This window comes from Psammomys obesus, unplaced genomic scaffold (genome assembly GCF_907164565.1).
Source record: "Psammomys obesus unplaced genomic scaffold, mPsaObe1.curated_primary_1811, whole genome shotgun sequence".
NCBI classification, from domain to species: domain Eukaryota; kingdom Metazoa; phylum Chordata; class Mammalia; order Rodentia; family Muridae; genus Psammomys; species Psammomys obesus.
The window spans coordinates 4,423,360-4,440,994 of NW_026589732.1; the positions used below are offsets into that span (position 1 = coordinate 4,423,360).

At 38.0% G+C, this 17,635-nt stretch overlaps 1 protein-coding gene across 1 annotated transcript in view; it reads right to left on the reverse strand.

Annotated features, from left to right (window-relative positions):
* The window catches only part of Erp44 (endoplasmic reticulum protein 44), a 90,847-nt gene that overhangs the window by 34,628 nt on the left and 38,584 nt on the right, over nucleotides 1-17,635 (reverse strand). Inside the window, exon 4 of the mRNA XM_055605323.1 lies at nucleotides 15,710-15,825. Within this exon, the coding sequence (XP_055461298.1) occupies nucleotides 15,710-15,825 (116 nt within the window). The remainder of the gene's footprint in view (nucleotides 1-15,709; nucleotides 15,826-17,635) is intronic.

A 17,635-nucleotide genomic window follows, 5' to 3' on the forward strand; every position in this document is an offset into this window, starting at 1 on the left:
AAAAAAAAAAAAAAAAAAAAAAAAAAAAAAAAAAAAAAAAAAAAAGGTCTGATTTTAGAAACAGAGTATAATTGACTATTACCAGAGACCAGAATAACCTAGTAGTCAGGGAGATACTAAAAAATGTTCATCAGAGAACACAATCACACTCAGGAGGAATAAATCCAGAGGCTTTTGTAATCAAGGTAACAACAGCAAATGATGATGTTCTAAGTTTTGAAAACAGGGTGTGGAATATGCACAACCATGAGCAGCTGTGCATTCATTAGTGAGCATCTGGCTATCTATACTTCAAAGAATGTCATATACCATAAAAACATTGCTATTTATTAACTCTCAGGAATATACAAAACTGAGGTGATTCAGCAACAACTGAATTGGAAGTAACAATCAATTTTTAAAAACTCAGTTTGTTTGCAGTGTTACAAATAGAACCAGGCCCTTACATACGTAGGTGACCATTTTAGCACTGAACATATTCTCCTTTTTCAACAGTGTTTTTGGAGATCTTTATTCTGATGGCTATTATCAATGACTTACTTAATGCCAATAAGTATAAAGACTTAAATAACATGGAAAAGTTTCCAGGAAAAACAACTTAACTGAACCTACAAGAAATCAAACATATAAATGGTCCTAAAATTATCTGTACGCAACATACACATACAAATAAAACTTCATTCCTCATCAATTCCAGTTAACAAATACCAGAAAAGGTCTAAGGAACCAGAAATGTCACTTAAATTATTCCAGCGAACACAAAAAGAAAAAAACACTTCTCAATTCATTTATGATGTTTCCAAGCTATGTTTAGGAAAATGGACAAGGGCATTAGAGGAAGAGAAAAGAAGTACACAGTAACCTTATTTAAGAACAGATGCAAAATTATCAAACAAACTAACAAACTTGATTTAGCACTGTATACATTTAAGAGTATTCCTCAATCAAGAAGTACTTAGCCTAGCACATCAGTTTAGATTACTATTTTAAAATCAGTTAAAGTAATTCTCAATGCTAAAAAAATAAAAACTGCATTACCTCAAAATGAGCAGAAAACCATTCAATAAAATTCAATATCCATTCACACTTCAGAAATAGAAGAGAATGGCTTCCTTAATCTGATTAAGCGTTCCTGCTGATTATTGAGAGAGGAATAAAGGTGTCTGCGTAGAGCTGGCAGGGGCATATTCACACTTTAAAGAACAAGCCTACCAATCTAAGGTAGGCGCTTTACTGCCATGCAGGACAGTAGGTAGCAGGCATCTAAACTGCTTCATGATAACAAAAATTAGACTTCTTTTTTTAAGTACAGTTTTAAAGGAATAGGAAACCAGGAAAGCCACATAACTAAATGAACTACAACGTCCCCCAAAGAAAAGCTCCTTTCTAGATGAGGCAAGAACACAGCTACATTCTTCCCTAGAGGTTTCCTTTTGGAAATTAAACCTGCAGTTGCAGTTTAGCATTCATGCTACTCCTGCAAAAAAGCAAAAGAGGCAGAAGCCAGAAAGCCATAGCCAACAGGCAGAGGAGCCTGGGAGGGCCCTGAGACACAAAGCCATAACCACAAAGGGCACTTACTGAGCACCAGGGCAACACAGGAACCTGAGAAGAAGTTGTTGGGGGGAAGCAGGCAGCAGAAAGACAGAGGAAGGCTTCTCTAGCCTCAGGGTGCTTAGGAGAAAATGTTCAGTCAGGCAAAGAGCCTGTAACCCTGAATCAGGATCACACTGCCAAGAGTTCTGATAGATTCTGGAGTCACATACAGACAAGACAGTACTTATAGATATTGAAGACCATGAATTTTTGCTTTTATTTTTTGACAGGGTCTCACTATGTAACCTAGGCTGGCCTCAAATTTGCTATGTACTCCAGGATATCTGATCCACCTGCTTGCATGTACCATCATACCTGTCAAGATCTCACGACGGAAAGATGGCTCAGAGGTTAAGAGCATTGACTGCTCTTCTAGAGATACTGAGTTCAATTCCCACTTACCACATCATGGCTCACAACCCTCTATAGTGAGATCTAGTGCCCTCTTCTGGTATGCAGGTGTACATGCAGACAGAATGTTGTATACTAATAAATAAAATTTAAAAAATAAAAATAAAAAAAGATCATGGTTTTTTATGACACACTAGAACAAAGATACCTGTAATGTATACAAGAAACAAATGATCATATTGATTAAAAAAACCCTACCACCACCAACAACAAAAACCAACAAATGAAGTAATCCAATTAAAATATGGGGTTCAGAGAATTCTCAACAGAGGAATATTGAATGGCAGAGAAACAAAGAATATTCAACCTCTTTAGTCATTTGGGAAATGCAAATCAAAATGACCCTGAGATTTCACCTTACACCCAGCAGAATGGCTAAGATCAAAATCTCAGGGGATGACACATGCTGGAGAGGTTGTGGAGAAAGGGGAACTCTCCTTCATTGCTGGTGGGAATGTAATCTCCTTGTACAACTACTTGGAAAATCAATCTGGCACTTTCTCAGAAAATTAGGAAAAGTGCTACCTCAAGCACCAGCTATATCACTCCTGGGCACATATTCAAAAGATGCCCCACCATTCAATAAGGACATTTGCTCAACTATGTTCATAGCAGCTTTATTTGTATAGCCAGAATCTAGAAACAACCTATATTAAATGTCCCTCAACACAAATGTCCCTCAACAGAAATTGTGTTGCATTTATACAATGGAGTACTACTCAGGAATTAAAAACAAGGAAATCATGAACTTTGCAGGCAAATGGATGGAACTAGAAAAGATCATTCTGAGTGAGGTAACCCAGAAGCAAAAAGACACACTGGGTATATACTCACTTATAAGTGGATATTAGACAAATAATATAGGCTAAACATACTACAACCTATAGTCCTAAAGAAGCTAAACAACAATGAGGACCCTAGGAAAAGGGCCTAACCCTTATTCAAGGGGCAAACAAGATAGACATCGAAACTAGAAGATAGGAAGCAGACCAGCAGCCTTCCACAGAGGGCCTCTGAAAGACTCTACCCAGCAGAGTATCAAAGCAGATGCTGAGACTCATAAGCCAAACTTTGGGCAGAGTGCAAGGAATCTTATGAAAGAAGGGGGAAGATTTAAACACCTGAAGAGGATAGGAGCTCTACAAGGAGACCAACAGAGCCAAAAAATCTGGGCTCAGGGGATCCTGTATAGGCTGATGAATCAACCAAGGACCCTGCATAGAGAGGTCCTAGACCCCCTGATCAGATGTAAGCCACAGGCAGCTCAGTCTCTATGTGTGTTCCCTAGTAAGGAGAGCAGGGGCTGTCTCTGACATGGACTCAGGGGCTGGCTCTTTGATCACCTTACCCTGGTGAGGTGGCCTAACTAGGCCATAGAGAAAGAGGATCCAGACAGCCCTGATGAGAGCTGATAGGCTAGGGTTAGATAGCAGGAGAGGAGGACCTCCCCTATCAGTGGACTGGGGGAGGGACATGGGGAGAGGGACTAGGGGAGGGGCATGGTGAGGAGGGAGGGGGGATGGGAGGGGAAGAGAAAGGGAGCTACAGCTGGAATACAAAGTGAATAAATTGTAATAAATAATAATAAAGTGAAATTTGCAGGCAAATGGTGGAAACAAGAAAAGATCATCCTGAGTGAGGTATCCCGGAAGCAGAAAGACACACATGGTATATACTCACTTATAATTGGATATCAGACATATAATATAGGATAAACATACTAAAATCTGTACACCTAAAGAAGCTAAGCAAGGAGGAGGACCCTCAGTAAGATGTTCAATCCTCACTCAGAAAGGCAAACGGGATGGACATCAGAAGAGGGAGAAAACAGGCAACAGGACAGGAGCCTACCACAGAGGGCCTCTGAAAGACTCCCCAGCAAGAAATTGAAGGAGATGCTGAGACTCACAGCCAAACATTGGGCAGAGTGAAGGGAATCTTATCAAAGAAGGAGAGATAGGAAGACCTGGAAGAGACGAGACAGAAGTTACACAAGGAGAGCAACAGAACCAAGAAATCTGGGCCCAGGGGTCTTTTCTGAGACTGATACTCCAACCAAGGACCATTCATAGAGATAACATACAAACCCTTCTCAGATATCGCCCATGGCAGCTCAGTGTCCAAATGGGCTCCCAAGAGTCCCAAAGGGGACCAGGGGCTATCTCCGACATGAACTCACTGGCTGGCTTTTTTATTACCTCCCCCTGAATGGGGAGCAGCCTTACCAGGCCACAGAGGAAGACAGTGCAGCCAGTCCTTATGAGACCTGATAGGCTAGAGGGAAGGGGAGGAGGACCTCCCCTATCAGTGGACTTGGGAAGGGGCATGGGAGGAGATGAGGGAGGGGGTTGCAGAGGGGATACAAAGTGAATAAACTGTAATTTATAAAAAAAATAAATTAAAAAAGAATAAAAAAATAATAATAAAAATATTTTAAAAATTTTAAAAAAATTAAAAAAGAAATGAGTTCCATAGCTTAAAAAAATGACCATCAAAAAAAAAAAAGTGAGCTAAAGATATTGTTCAATTTATGAAGCACAGATGGTCAATAAACATAAAAGCATGCTCAGCTGTAATCAGAAAGTTATTGATTAAACTACCAGATGAAATTTTGTCAACCATATTGGCAAAACAAAAACAAACCCTCAACGTTTCAACTCAAAATATCAAGTCCTACAAATAACCTATAATGTAAAACTGAAGTATATAGTCAAGGTAAATAAGGTTAAATTAAGCGAGTGTCTAAGCTTCCAGCAAAGTGTCAACATATCTCCATCTTACTCTTAAAGGATTTGGCAGAAAGGGCATTGGACATGTCTAACACAGTATGACTAGTCTAACAGAAGTATTTATTTTTTCTTTTGCAATCCAAGAATCAGTTTGAAAGTGGACAGTAAACAATACTACTAGAGGCAATTCAATGCTTTCCACTTTTTTTTTTTAAAAAAAAAAAACAACACTTTAATTCTTTGAGAACTTCATGCAATGTATTTTGATCATTTTCACCCCTCTGCCCCAACGCCTCCTAAATTTTCCCCAACTTCTATCTATCCAACCAAATTTCATGTGCACACTTGGTCCCTCCAGCTTTTTCCTTTTAACTTTCTAACTCTGATAAATCAAAGAGTGTAATGAAAACTGAACACCTAAAAAAAAAAAATCCTTACACAGCAGAGTAGAGTAAGATCACAGAGACTCCGAGAGTCTGAAGTTCTATTAACAGCGTTTGAATGCTATCCTGTTTGTGATAGCTGACCAGATAGCTATGAGGTTAGCCCTTCAAAATATTCACCCAGCAGTTACAGAAGCACTACAAACAACAACTGCAGCACTCCTGGTACAAGTGGCAAGAGTCTGTTTCCATATTCAGTCATCATAACTGGGAGGCTGACTTAAAACTCTAGATATGGAGCCGGGCACAGTGGCACATGCCTTTAATCCCAGCACTCAGAGGCAGGCATATCTCTGTGAGTTCAAGGCCAGCTCAGTCTATGAAGAAAGTCCAGGACAGTTAGGGCTCTGTTACACAGAGAAACCCTGTCTCAAAAAGAACAAAACCAAATCTAGATATGAAGAAAAAATTTAACCAATATCTGAAGACTATTAGGAAACTAGTCAGTGAATTCATTTTCAAACATCATGGCAGCAGGTATGCTGAACAATGGGTAACTTTTAATTATTAAGAAGCAAAACCCTTAAAATTACATTGATAAATAATTTCAGATACAAAGGTGAGTTTTTATAAGCTTTGGCCAAAGTTATTTTAAGGTAATTACAGCATGACATTTTGACAATGTAACAAGGAATGACTTAAGGGGTATAATAAATGTGTGTTTTTTAAAATTAAATGGATAGATCAAATGTTAAAATGGATGTCAGAGGAATTAGAAATTTCAGAAGGTTAACAGCTTCCTGATTAGAAAATTAGTATGTACTTTGCTTCAGTGGTCACTAACTTTTTCTTGATGGGTTCTTCCTACCTGCCACACTCACAGCCAGTAAGTTTCCAAATGGCACAGATGTGTCAAGCTCTTGTCTCATGTATGGCCAACAATTATTATCCAGAGTCAGTCCACGGAGGCAGACAGTTTCAACAGAAAGCTTTCACTGTTCAAAATCCGGGGGAAAGACTACTGCTGTTTCCACTTTCTTCCTATTCTCAAACCATGGTCCCCTAAAACAAAATCCTCCCTAAGGCACATGATCAAGATAAAACTAAACAGAAAAGTTAAAAGTGACCTTGAAGCTTAGAGGTCAGGCTTCCCTGAGTAATGCAGAAAGCCAGCAAGACTCAAACAGTTTCTAGCCATGTAGCGGCTAGAAACCATTAATATTGGTGGGTGGATTATAAGTGACTGCTTTCTTTATAGTTGTTCATTTCTCAACTATTTTTACTATGACCAACACACGAGCCAATCATATTTTTGTGTTCCTTACGCAGGACTTATGTACAGCTGTAATGAAAGCTTCTATTTTCAGATACAGAAGGCTCAAGTCACTGAAGACAGATAAGAGTAACTCAGGTACATGGCAGAACACTGTTTAATTAAGGACAAAGAACTTTACAAAAAAAAAATGCTAATGGAAGGTTGGATGGTTCTGCAGCAACTGACCAACAGACATGAGCATCCATGCTTAATGCCATACACACTCTAGCCACTGGAGGTCAGCAGAGAACCTGGTCCCACGAGGGGCAGACTGGACCTTCCAGATTCAAGGCAGCATTGCCATCAGAATGGTAAATTCTATTTGTAATAGTGAATTCCCACTCTCAAATAGATGAATGTGATCATGTTCCAGAGTGGAGACAAGGGTATGTCTGAAGTATGTGCACCCAAGTACATATGTGCACATATAAAATACGCATGTATGACATAAACTTTTGGAAAGTAAACTAAAAAAATTTGCTGGCATGGTGGCAAATGCCTTTTATCCCAGCACTTGGGGAGGCAGGGGCAGGCAGATCTTTGTGAGTTTGAGGCCAGCCTGGTCTACAAAGCGAGTCTAGGACAGCCAAGGCTACACAGAGAAACCCTGTCTTGAAAAACCAAAAAAGAAAAAAAAAAAAATCACTTGTAATCCAGCCACCACTATTAACCACTACTAGCCTCTATAGAAAAATCACTATTAATATTTTAGTTTCTATTTTGCTAACCTTGAATAAAACCTACTTAACTAGCAGTGACATATTTCAATTGAGAACAAAGCAAATTCTCAGGACGGTTGAACAGGAAAGTGCAGGCTTAATACTTTTCGGCTGGGTTTCAGTACCTTGCAGAAACTTGTAGAAAGAGCTGAGTAACAATTCCTTAACAAAGAGCACTGGCAATACCCTCAATATGTGTAGTCAGTCACTACATGGAAACACGTAAAAGCTGACTCAGTTGGCAAGTGAGTCACAAGAGATTCTGAGTTAATTTTCTTTCCTCGTAAGATACACACTAATTTCTGCACGTGGAGATAAAAGTGTTCCTTATGATCAATGAAGAGTTAGATTTGGAGAAATACAGAATATTTTCTGTATTTCTGTATTTCTGTGGAACTGAGATAATCTATTTAAAGAACTAAACAGTGTATCTGTTGGATGCCAGCTATTGGTTGGCAGTCAATCATCTACTCATCTATTCCATAACTATAAGTGAACAACTATAGCTACTAGGTACCAGTGCTGAGAAAGAACACTACAGAGATAAGGCCCATATCTTACAGGGCTCACATTTTACTTATTTATTGAGGCAATGTCTTGCCATGTATCCTAGGCTGGCCTGGAATTCCTGATGTAGACCAATAAACAACATGGGGTGACTTTGAACCCACAGAGACTCATCTGCCTTTGCCTTCCAAATGCTGAGTTTGAATGTAAATGCCACCATATGTGGCCTTATCTTTTATCATTGCCATTGTTATCAGCATGTTAATATAACTACTTCCAATACTACTCCCATAGGTAAACTCTTAGATGAGCCTTAAGGTCCCTAACAGTTAGCATAGACACCAAAACCATGTCCCTCATACATAATATAAGAAGCTGAGATTGTTGCCACCCCACCTAAGGGATAAACAATAGCATGTATACTGATTAAAGATGTAGTTTTCCCAAGCCCTCTACACAAAGAAGAGGGCAACTGTCAGAATAATGACAAAAACAAGACCTGACATCCTGCTCTTTTATCAGCTTGGGACAGAAATGGCTGGGACTGAGCTCAATTTTCATCTCTTTGCTAGCAGCTGTGACTTTGTTTTCCTTTTTCTTTCCCTGTTCTTACAGTTCATCCATACCCTACAATATGTATATTAGGAGCTTAAGAGGTGAAGTGTAAGCTTTTCATTGGACCATCAATAAAACTTGAACAGTTCGTAAGCTTCCTGATGAAACCCAGCCTCATCTACTACCCTTCGCTGTGTGATTAGGAAAACAGAGGGAAGCTAACCAAGAGTATGGTCAACTCATATCTTGAAACAGAAGCACCGGCAGGGCGGAACTGGATTCTTCTAGGTGGAATCTAGAGGACGTGGAACTACTCTACTTCCCAAGCTCTCTATACCAAACTGAACCTTTCATACAATATCCTTACTAAGAAGGGTATATAACATGAGGCAAAGACAGAGCAGAAAGATGCCTGAGATAGCAGCAGGTAGCAGAGGAGACAGAAGGACATGCAGGTAGCAAACCAAGTAAGACTCCTAGAAATATGCACTGAGTGAATTTTCCAAATAAACCAACAAAATGGCAACTTCTAAAGAAGACTTCTCAACCTGTTTTAAGGGACAAGTAGGTGCAGTGCCTCCCAAAGGAACTTCTTTAAAATGCTGTTTGATGCTTTATTTGTTTAAGTGGCATTGCATTTTTATATTGTCTTGTAATTCTGTGGTTTCTCCACTTTATAGTCTCACCTCAGCATCAATTCTTAAAGTGGACTGACTAAAATATTATAACATAACATTTACAAAAAATTCCCCAAATGGGACTATGTAAGCTTCTGGCTCAGAGCTATCTCACCTATAGCATACCTGCCACACCACAGTGAGATCTTACCCATCCCCCAGCACTACAGTTCGAGCTTACAACAAAAGTACTCTTCCTTCAGGTTTTGTATTCTATCCTCAGAAGACATCCCTACCCCATCTGAGTAAGCTATACTTATTAATAAATGTACCACAATATTTAATACCACTCCTTCAGAGAAATCACAGCATACAAGTGTGCTATTTCTATTTCAGCTTGTTGCTGTTTCTCTAGAACTTGTCACATGTCATTACAGGAAACAGGAATGTAAGTTCTTGTTGAATAAACACTACTAGCTAACTCAGAAGTCTGTGGTGACCATAGCTGAGGAAATACATGTAAAAACAAGCTGAAATACGCATGAGTACTCAATGAACCAGCTCAGCAATTAATTTAACTAGAAAAATCTCACAGGAGCTTCTCCAACACCTACCACTATGACTCTGTATGAGAGGGCCCACTGATGCAGCTGAATCAGAGCAGGACAGAGGGAGGAAGCACCATCCAGGCCAGAGCAGACAATACCTAGCAGGTGACTAATCGAATGAGACAGGCAGAGTAAGGGTATCTTGATTCCTTGCTACCTTGCTAGGAAATGGGTCCTCTAACCCCACAAAATTAACCCCAAAGCAACAAGTACATGACCTTGTGTAGACAGACTATGGTTAGGAAATAGTGGCCACAGGAAGGAAAACTGACTTTATTTGTGTAGAGCAGTCATTTTCACTAGAAAGCTATACAACCTCTATATAAAATTGCTGGAATTAAATTCCAACACACACAGCAATATACACATGTCAACTTCAACAACAAAAATGCAAATTAAAATCTAAAAGCTAAAGCAATTTATAACAGTATCAAAAACTAAGACATAGTTAAGAATACATTCATGGCAGGAAGTGGTGGTGCACATATTTAATCCCTGAACTCTGGAGGCAGAGGCAGGAAGATCTCTGTAAGTTCCAGGACAGCCAAGGCTACCCACAGACACACACAGACACACAGACACAGACACACACACACACACATCCTAGCTCGAAAACCAAAAATCCAAACCAAAACAAAACAAAAAGTACATCTCATAAAAGGTGTGCAAAGCCTGGGGTTGGGATGGAACCTAGACAAAACCAAATTGAAAAATATTCTACAAATTACATAACTAATATTCCTTGGAATTACCTAGGTTCTGAAAAATAAAGTTTTGTTTGTTTGTTTGTTTAAAGCCAGAAGACCCAAGATCTAAATGCTTTAGCCTGGACATCAGTGGAAGGGCTGGTAAAATCCAATTAGAGTGCACTGTGGAGAGCTCAGTATTGGTTTTCAATTTTGACAGTTCAGTGTTGGTAGTAGAGCAAAATTAGCAAAGTAAAACACACACAATCAATCTAAAAATAAAATATTTTAATGTAGTTTATAAAATAAAAGAGGCTGGAGAGATGGCTCAGAGGTTAAGAGCTGTTGTTTCAGAGGTCCTGAGTTCAATTTCCAGCACCCACATGGGATCTGCTGCCCTCTTCTGTCATACATGAGCATGTAGACAGAGGACTCATACATTACAAAAATACATAAATAAGTACATTTTTTAAAAAGCCAGATGGTGGTTGTGCACATCTTTAATCCCAGCACTTGAGAGGCAGAAATGGAGCCATAAGTACAAGCCCAATTCATTTCAAGAAAACGTGCTAAGGCAGTTAGTGAAAAAAGGGACAGTTTTCCACCAACAAGTAATGACAGATCTAATTTATGACTGCATACAACAACAAACCATTTATATATTTTAACTCATATCCTTCACATACAAAGACTAACTTTAAATGAACAGTGTGTATAAATAGAAGACTTCATATTATGAAATTTATTGAAGAAAACATGGCAGAAAAAGCATGCAGTATTGGGAAAGGAATAGACTTCTTAGGTACAAAATCCAAAGTATAATCCATTAAAAATTAGTAAGGACTTCATCAAAATTAAGAGCATGGGATCAGAAGGATGGCTCGGTGGTTAAAGCACTTATTTCTCTTGCAGAGGACCTGAGTTAAGTTCCCACTACCTACATGGTGGTCTAAGACAGCCCTAACTAACTACTGTGCCAGAAGTTCTGACTCTGTCTTCCAATTCCTACAAGAACCATGCATACACATGGTGTATATACATACATACAGGCAGGCAAAACGTTCATACTCAGAAAATAAATCTAAAAGATATTTTAAAATTCAGAACATGAGGGCTGGAGGGATGGCTCAGTGGTTAAGAGCACTGTCTGCTCCTCCAAAGGACCCAAGTTCAATTCCCAGCACCCACATGCAGCTCACAACTGTCTTCAAACATCAGCCGATTCCAAGGGATCTGATACCTTCACACTAGTGCACATAAAATAAAATTAAACTATAAAATTCAGAACATATACCCTTCAAAAGACACTTAAGCTAGGTGGGATGCGACAGGTCTACAAGTACAGCATCTTGTAGATTTAAGTTGGATGATTTTAACTTCAAGACTAGCCTGGGCTACTTGATAAAGATCCTCTCTCAAACAAAGAAAGAAACCAAAGGGCAATGGTTATAGCTACAACACAACTCTTAAACCCAAAGCTCAGGGGAAGATGAGGCAGAAAGATATTAAGAGAAAGGGACTGGGAAGCCTGCTGTAAGATCATTTCCTAGAAACAAGAAGGCTACATCTGCTACTCCAACAATATGACTGCCTGAACAAGCCCTAAACAATGACAATAGCAATAAGACACACTAACACAGAAAGAGGATGCTCATGGGACCCCACTCCTTAAACAAAGGACTTCAAACAATTAATGAGAGAAAAATTAGTCTTCCTTAGTGGTTATTCAACATCAAATGTTCAACCCTAAAATCATCTACAAACAACTCTAAACACTCAGCAGGTTGTACTTAAATGTTTATGTACATATATTGGTAACAATAAAAATTAAAGAAAAGAGACCACTAATGGGGACAGAGGGTGGAAAGAGAAGGGGGAAAGGCAATAATTATATTTTTACTTTAAAAATCTGTGCAAAAAGTGGAGAAGGCAGTAAGATAAAGGTGATTGTAATCAAGCCTGCAACTTGAGTTTGATCCCCAGGACTCACATAGTAGAAGGAGAAACTATCCCAAGTTGTCCTCTGACCTCAACATGCATGCTGTGGCATGGACAACACATTAAAAAAAATAAACAAATAAGTGTAATAAAAACTTGAAAATAACAACAAAAGGTAATCCTGAAGCCTCACATTTCCATATTTGAAAGCTTATCGCAGAGCTGCAATAAAATTGTGTGACAGTTTTATTGGTACAGAATGGTACAGAATAGAGAACCTGGAAGTAAACAATACATACACCATACTGCTGTTTTATAAGGACGTCAATACCATCTAACTGGATTAGGAAGGTCTCTTCAACAAATGGTTCCAGACAGTCTAAATATCTTATATGCACAAAATGTACAAAACAGTAGACTCTTATTTTACTCCATACATAAAGAATAAGTCAAGAGTACCAAAGACATAAATGTAAGGCCTAAGACTGGAGGGCTATTAAAGTATAAGAGAGCGTACTGACATTGGGTTTGCTTTAATTTTAGTTATGACACCTAAAACATGGGCAAAAAAGAGATAAATTGGACTACAATAAGACTGAGAAAAAAAAAAACTATGTATGAAGACACAACAAAGTAAAAAGACAAACTGCAGTAGATATCTAGATTGGTCATATTCTAGAAATGAAAAGTAGAATGGCAGCTTGCAAGGGCTGAGGGTTAGGAGAAATAAGACATAGCTATTTTATAGCTACAGCATTTCAGTTTCACAAGATAAGAAAAGACATACAGATCTAGAGACTGGGTAAAAAAACAATGCAAACATAATGTAACACTACTGGAGCTCCACAGAAGCACTGTCCAGTTGGCAATTGTATGTTTTAAGAATTCTGTCCAATTTTTTTTAAAGTTACTGAATAGAACGGGGGAAAATATTTGCAAACGGTGCATTTTAAAAAGGATTAAGACTCATGTAAACTCATAAACATTGTAAGAAAATAATCCAACAAAAATGTGTATAATTTTAATAGATACTTTATCAAAGATATTCAACTGTCATGTGAACACATGAAAACATTCTCAAGATCAGTACTATAATCCCACAAGAGAATATCACTGAATAGTAAAAACAAATGAACCAGGCATAGTGGTGTGTATCTTTAATCCCAGTACTCCAACGGCAGAGGCCGAGGATATCTATGAGTTTCAAGGCCAGTCAGGGAATACACAGTGTCTCAAAAACCACAAAAAAAAAAAAAAAAAAAAAAAAAAAAAAAAAAAAAAAAAAAAAAAATCCTTAAAATCATTAGTAACATTGTACAATATGGAATAATCTTAAAATAACAAAGCTAACAAAAGAGAAAAGAGGAAGAGGAAGGGCAGGAGGAGAAGGAAATAGAAAAAGAGGAGGAGGAGAAAGAAGAGGAGGAAGAGGAGGAACATACCTACTCTATGGCATAAAACTCTAGAAAATGACCCAGAAAGAGATCTGCTAAAGGTGTGAGTAGCTAGGATAGACAGTACATTAAAAGCATAATGAAAACTTGAAGGGATGGCAAGAATCTTGGTTGTGGACCATGGTGTAAGCTCATATCAAAGCTTACACAACTGTTCCATTTGAATCTGGGGTTCACATGCCAATTGTATCTTAATAATATCTTATTACAGAAAGCAAGCCTCGCAGAGAGTGTTCTGACCAACAGGTACTTCTCTTCAGACCATAGAATTCCTCATACTCTCTCAGCTCAGAACTTTTCCAATACAAACTAGGAAGAATACAGAGCATCTTACAAAATAAAGGAAAACCCTGAAAAGATGAATAGATCACAAGAGTGAATAAATCACCACACGATCATTTCGTAACAGGAAAAAGTTGCCCAAATGAGGAAACTATTAGGGAGGACCTAACACTGCAGATGTAACTTCCACTCATAAACAATGGTGGATTAAAAACACCTGAACTATGGCTACCTTCCTTGATAACACGAAACTTACAATAATGTGAGATTTATTTTAGACGTTATCTGTTTAAAAGATAGCATAAATGATGAACATAGTTGGTTCAGTGACAGAAATGACTAATTCTCTCCCCCATGACTGCAAGCATGAAAGCATGGTTCAAATTCAGTGCTGGTAGGGACTCAAAGGCTTGTATTTGCACTGTAACATCTAATTAAATACAAAAAGAATAAAAAGATCTGAATGCTGAGCCCACAGAAAGCATGCCATGCTCTCTGTCAGTGAAAGGGTAGGAGGAAAGCACCCCAGAAAGCAGTATGGAGACATTGTCTATGCTCATATCTACAATTTTTTATTGTCCTCTTTATTTAATCCATCTATGAATCCTAACAGACAATAATATTGTGTATGGTTTATAATATTTCGAAATGATATGCTGTTAGAAAATGCTTTTCTCCAAAGCATTGCGCAGTGCCAGTAAATCCTTACAATGCTCTCTGAATGGAATGGAAAAGAAGAAAGCTGCTTTGTGGAGGCGTTCAGTCAAATCAGGATTAATGTACACTAAGCTGTGCAACACCAGTTAAGCCACTTTATTGCTGTTTCTTTACCTGGAAAAATGTAGAGAGCGAGACAGACAGACAGACAACCAGGTCTTCAGAAGCAGAATAACTGCAATCAGTAGGTCAAATATCAGGGAGGGAGCTTTGTATACAGTATCTTACCAAGAACTCAATGCAAACAAGCTTTTAATGAATTGTCTTCTAGAAACTGCCAAATGTATGACATATAGGGATTAGTAAGTTGTAATGTCTCTACAACTGGAGCATCAAGAAAAAGAAAAAGAGAAAGTGCTGACTGGTGGCACTTACAATACTACTGATGAAACAGCTAAGACCCCAACACAAGGCCTGCCAAGCTCAACTCGGTCCTCTGGAAAGGGAAGGCAGGGCACAGCAAGTAGGGTACTTGGGAGGAAGCATTGTCTGCTAGCCCACTAGTTCAGCTTAGAAAACACTATTCAGATTAAAAACCAGAGATTTCACAAAGTGCATTCCACGGAAAAACAAAATACAAGAGAACATATTTTACAGAGATTAAAGGTTTTTTAAATAATTCAATAATTATTATAGTAACTGCAGCTAATTACACTTCAAACACAAAACCAGTCTTAACAGAATCTTTAAAATAACAAACAGAAAAACAAAAATAAGACAAATAAGAGAAACACAAGTAAGACACTGTCTTCTTTGAACTGAGTACCATGTTTCTATAGAATTTTACTCTTATTTAAATTGAATATTATGATATTTTGCTTGCTTCTCAGATTAACAAAAATCTTCATTTGTCTTCCAAAACTATAGTTCAACTTTATTTACTGATTTTGGTATTTGCTTTGGTAGAAAATGTAGTCAGTTATGATTTGCTACCTATATATTTGACCTGCTGTATTTTAATTAAAAACAAAACAAAACAAGAAAGCCCACAAGTATCTTTTACATAGGCAACACAAAATTGTTAAAAAGATATAAAAAATGAAATATTAGAAATTTATTCTAGGTTCTAGACCCTTTTAGATTTCATCTTTACTTAAATCAGAGCATTTGAAAAAGAGGTGGAAAAGGTGTATACATGTGCAGAGGAGGGAATGAGGACAATTTCTTCCAGACTTCCTACTTAGTTACTTACAGTGCTGATCACAATCAACTCTGGCAAACACTACTTGATTTTTATCTGGATATTCTTCTTTAATGACATCAGATGCTTCCTCAAAAATTGGATGCAACATCTGGCTGAAACGACACCTACACACAGACAAACACACCGATTAGCAGGGAAGCACAGAAGGCACAGGATCTTACTTTAGTTATCACTCACTGATGTTTAGTGTATGTACAATAAAAAGCTTGTGAGACAATCACACATTCCATTTAATCATGATTCTGATGTCTGCAGTGAATGAAATAAAAACAACTTCAAAGACTATATTCAAAGACTACTCTCTAATTCAATACTGTGTAAAGTATCCAGTTGGTCCACTGTTTTGCCTTATGATTAACTGGCAGTGTTATGGTGCATGTAACTACAAAACCACAGGATACCCTCTAACCTACACTGCTAAGACCTGTGTGTTTACAGAAGAAATCAACTTTCTCTGAACATAAGTCCATATTTATGGAACTCTTAGCTTATTGCAAATGCTAGATCAATCCACCTGGCTACTCCATCAATCTTTGACACAGTTAATGTACTAAATAAAACAGCTCCTCTAAAAGAATATATATGGCATATAATTAGTGTTTTCACTTCAAAATATATCCCCACATTAAAACAGGACTTTATAAATTTACTATGTCCCGAAGCAAATGTTTAAATTCCTAAAGACTTGCTGACCATCCCACCCCCCACCTATTTACAAGTGGGCCACAATGGACACACTATTCCTGGAAATTGGTACTTGTAATCCTTACTGCCCCCATTAGGCCAACTGCTTCAGAAACACATACTATGCATGATAAAGGAAACTGAGGGAAAGAAGAAGATACAGTGTACACATACAACCAGCCGGGGAAAATGGACATGTCGTGGGAAAAGGTATTGAGGAGACTATGGTAATACACTGTAACTGGTACTGCAGTTGTTAGAACCCTTATGCACCAAGTCATTTTCTTGAAGAAGCACATAAATTCTAATTGATGCATAAGCTGATATTAGCAATAATCCAGTAAGGAATATGTGAAAGGATGCAGAATTACACCTCCTTCCTATTTCTTTTTATATCTCTCTCGAGCCTACTGACTTCCTAAGGAGATGTCCTAGAATATATCAAGGAAACACAATCTGTATCTTCAGACTCCTGCTTTCAAGTGGTTCTTTCCTCTTTAGCATCTTAAAAATCCCGTCTGGGATAGGTAGGAAAGGTCTGTGGACATCAAAGACTGTCTTATTTGACTTACATATTCTAATAGGTTTTCAATAGATGTCTGTTAGATGAGCAAGCTGATAAATTCAAGAACTAGAGCAGCTGGAAACCCAGGTCTGAGAGTACCTAAAATGTCTAGAAATAGCCTAGGTAGAGGGTGGGGGAAGGCAAAGGCAGGATCTGATTATGGTTCTGAAAACTTTGGATGTGGCTCCTAGAAAATTGAGAGAAGGCATCTGGCCCAGGAGCAAAGAAAGACTCACATCACAAGTTCCTCTCAGGACTGTCCAGTTTTGCTATCCAGTTAAGTTTTAAACAAATTCATGTTTAAAATGATATCAGTTTAAATACTAAAAATTTAAATGGAAAGGTGAAATAGCAGTTCAATTATAGTATCACTGCACCTCATATGCAGGTAAATGCTACATTTACACAAGTGACACAACAAAAGCAATAGAGCCATTAAAAGACTCTCATGGTCTTCTGAACGCAATCTCCAATGTAGGGCTTAAACAATCCTTAGCAAATCAACTAAAGAGGTAAAAGTCTGGCAGAGACACTTTGGGATCATTTACTATTATGATCTAGTGGGAGCGAAATATGTTTTAGATTTAAACATACCTGAATATAAATCCCAGATCTTCCACTTACTAACAGATGGCCTTTCTGAACCACTACTTCCTTATCTAAAA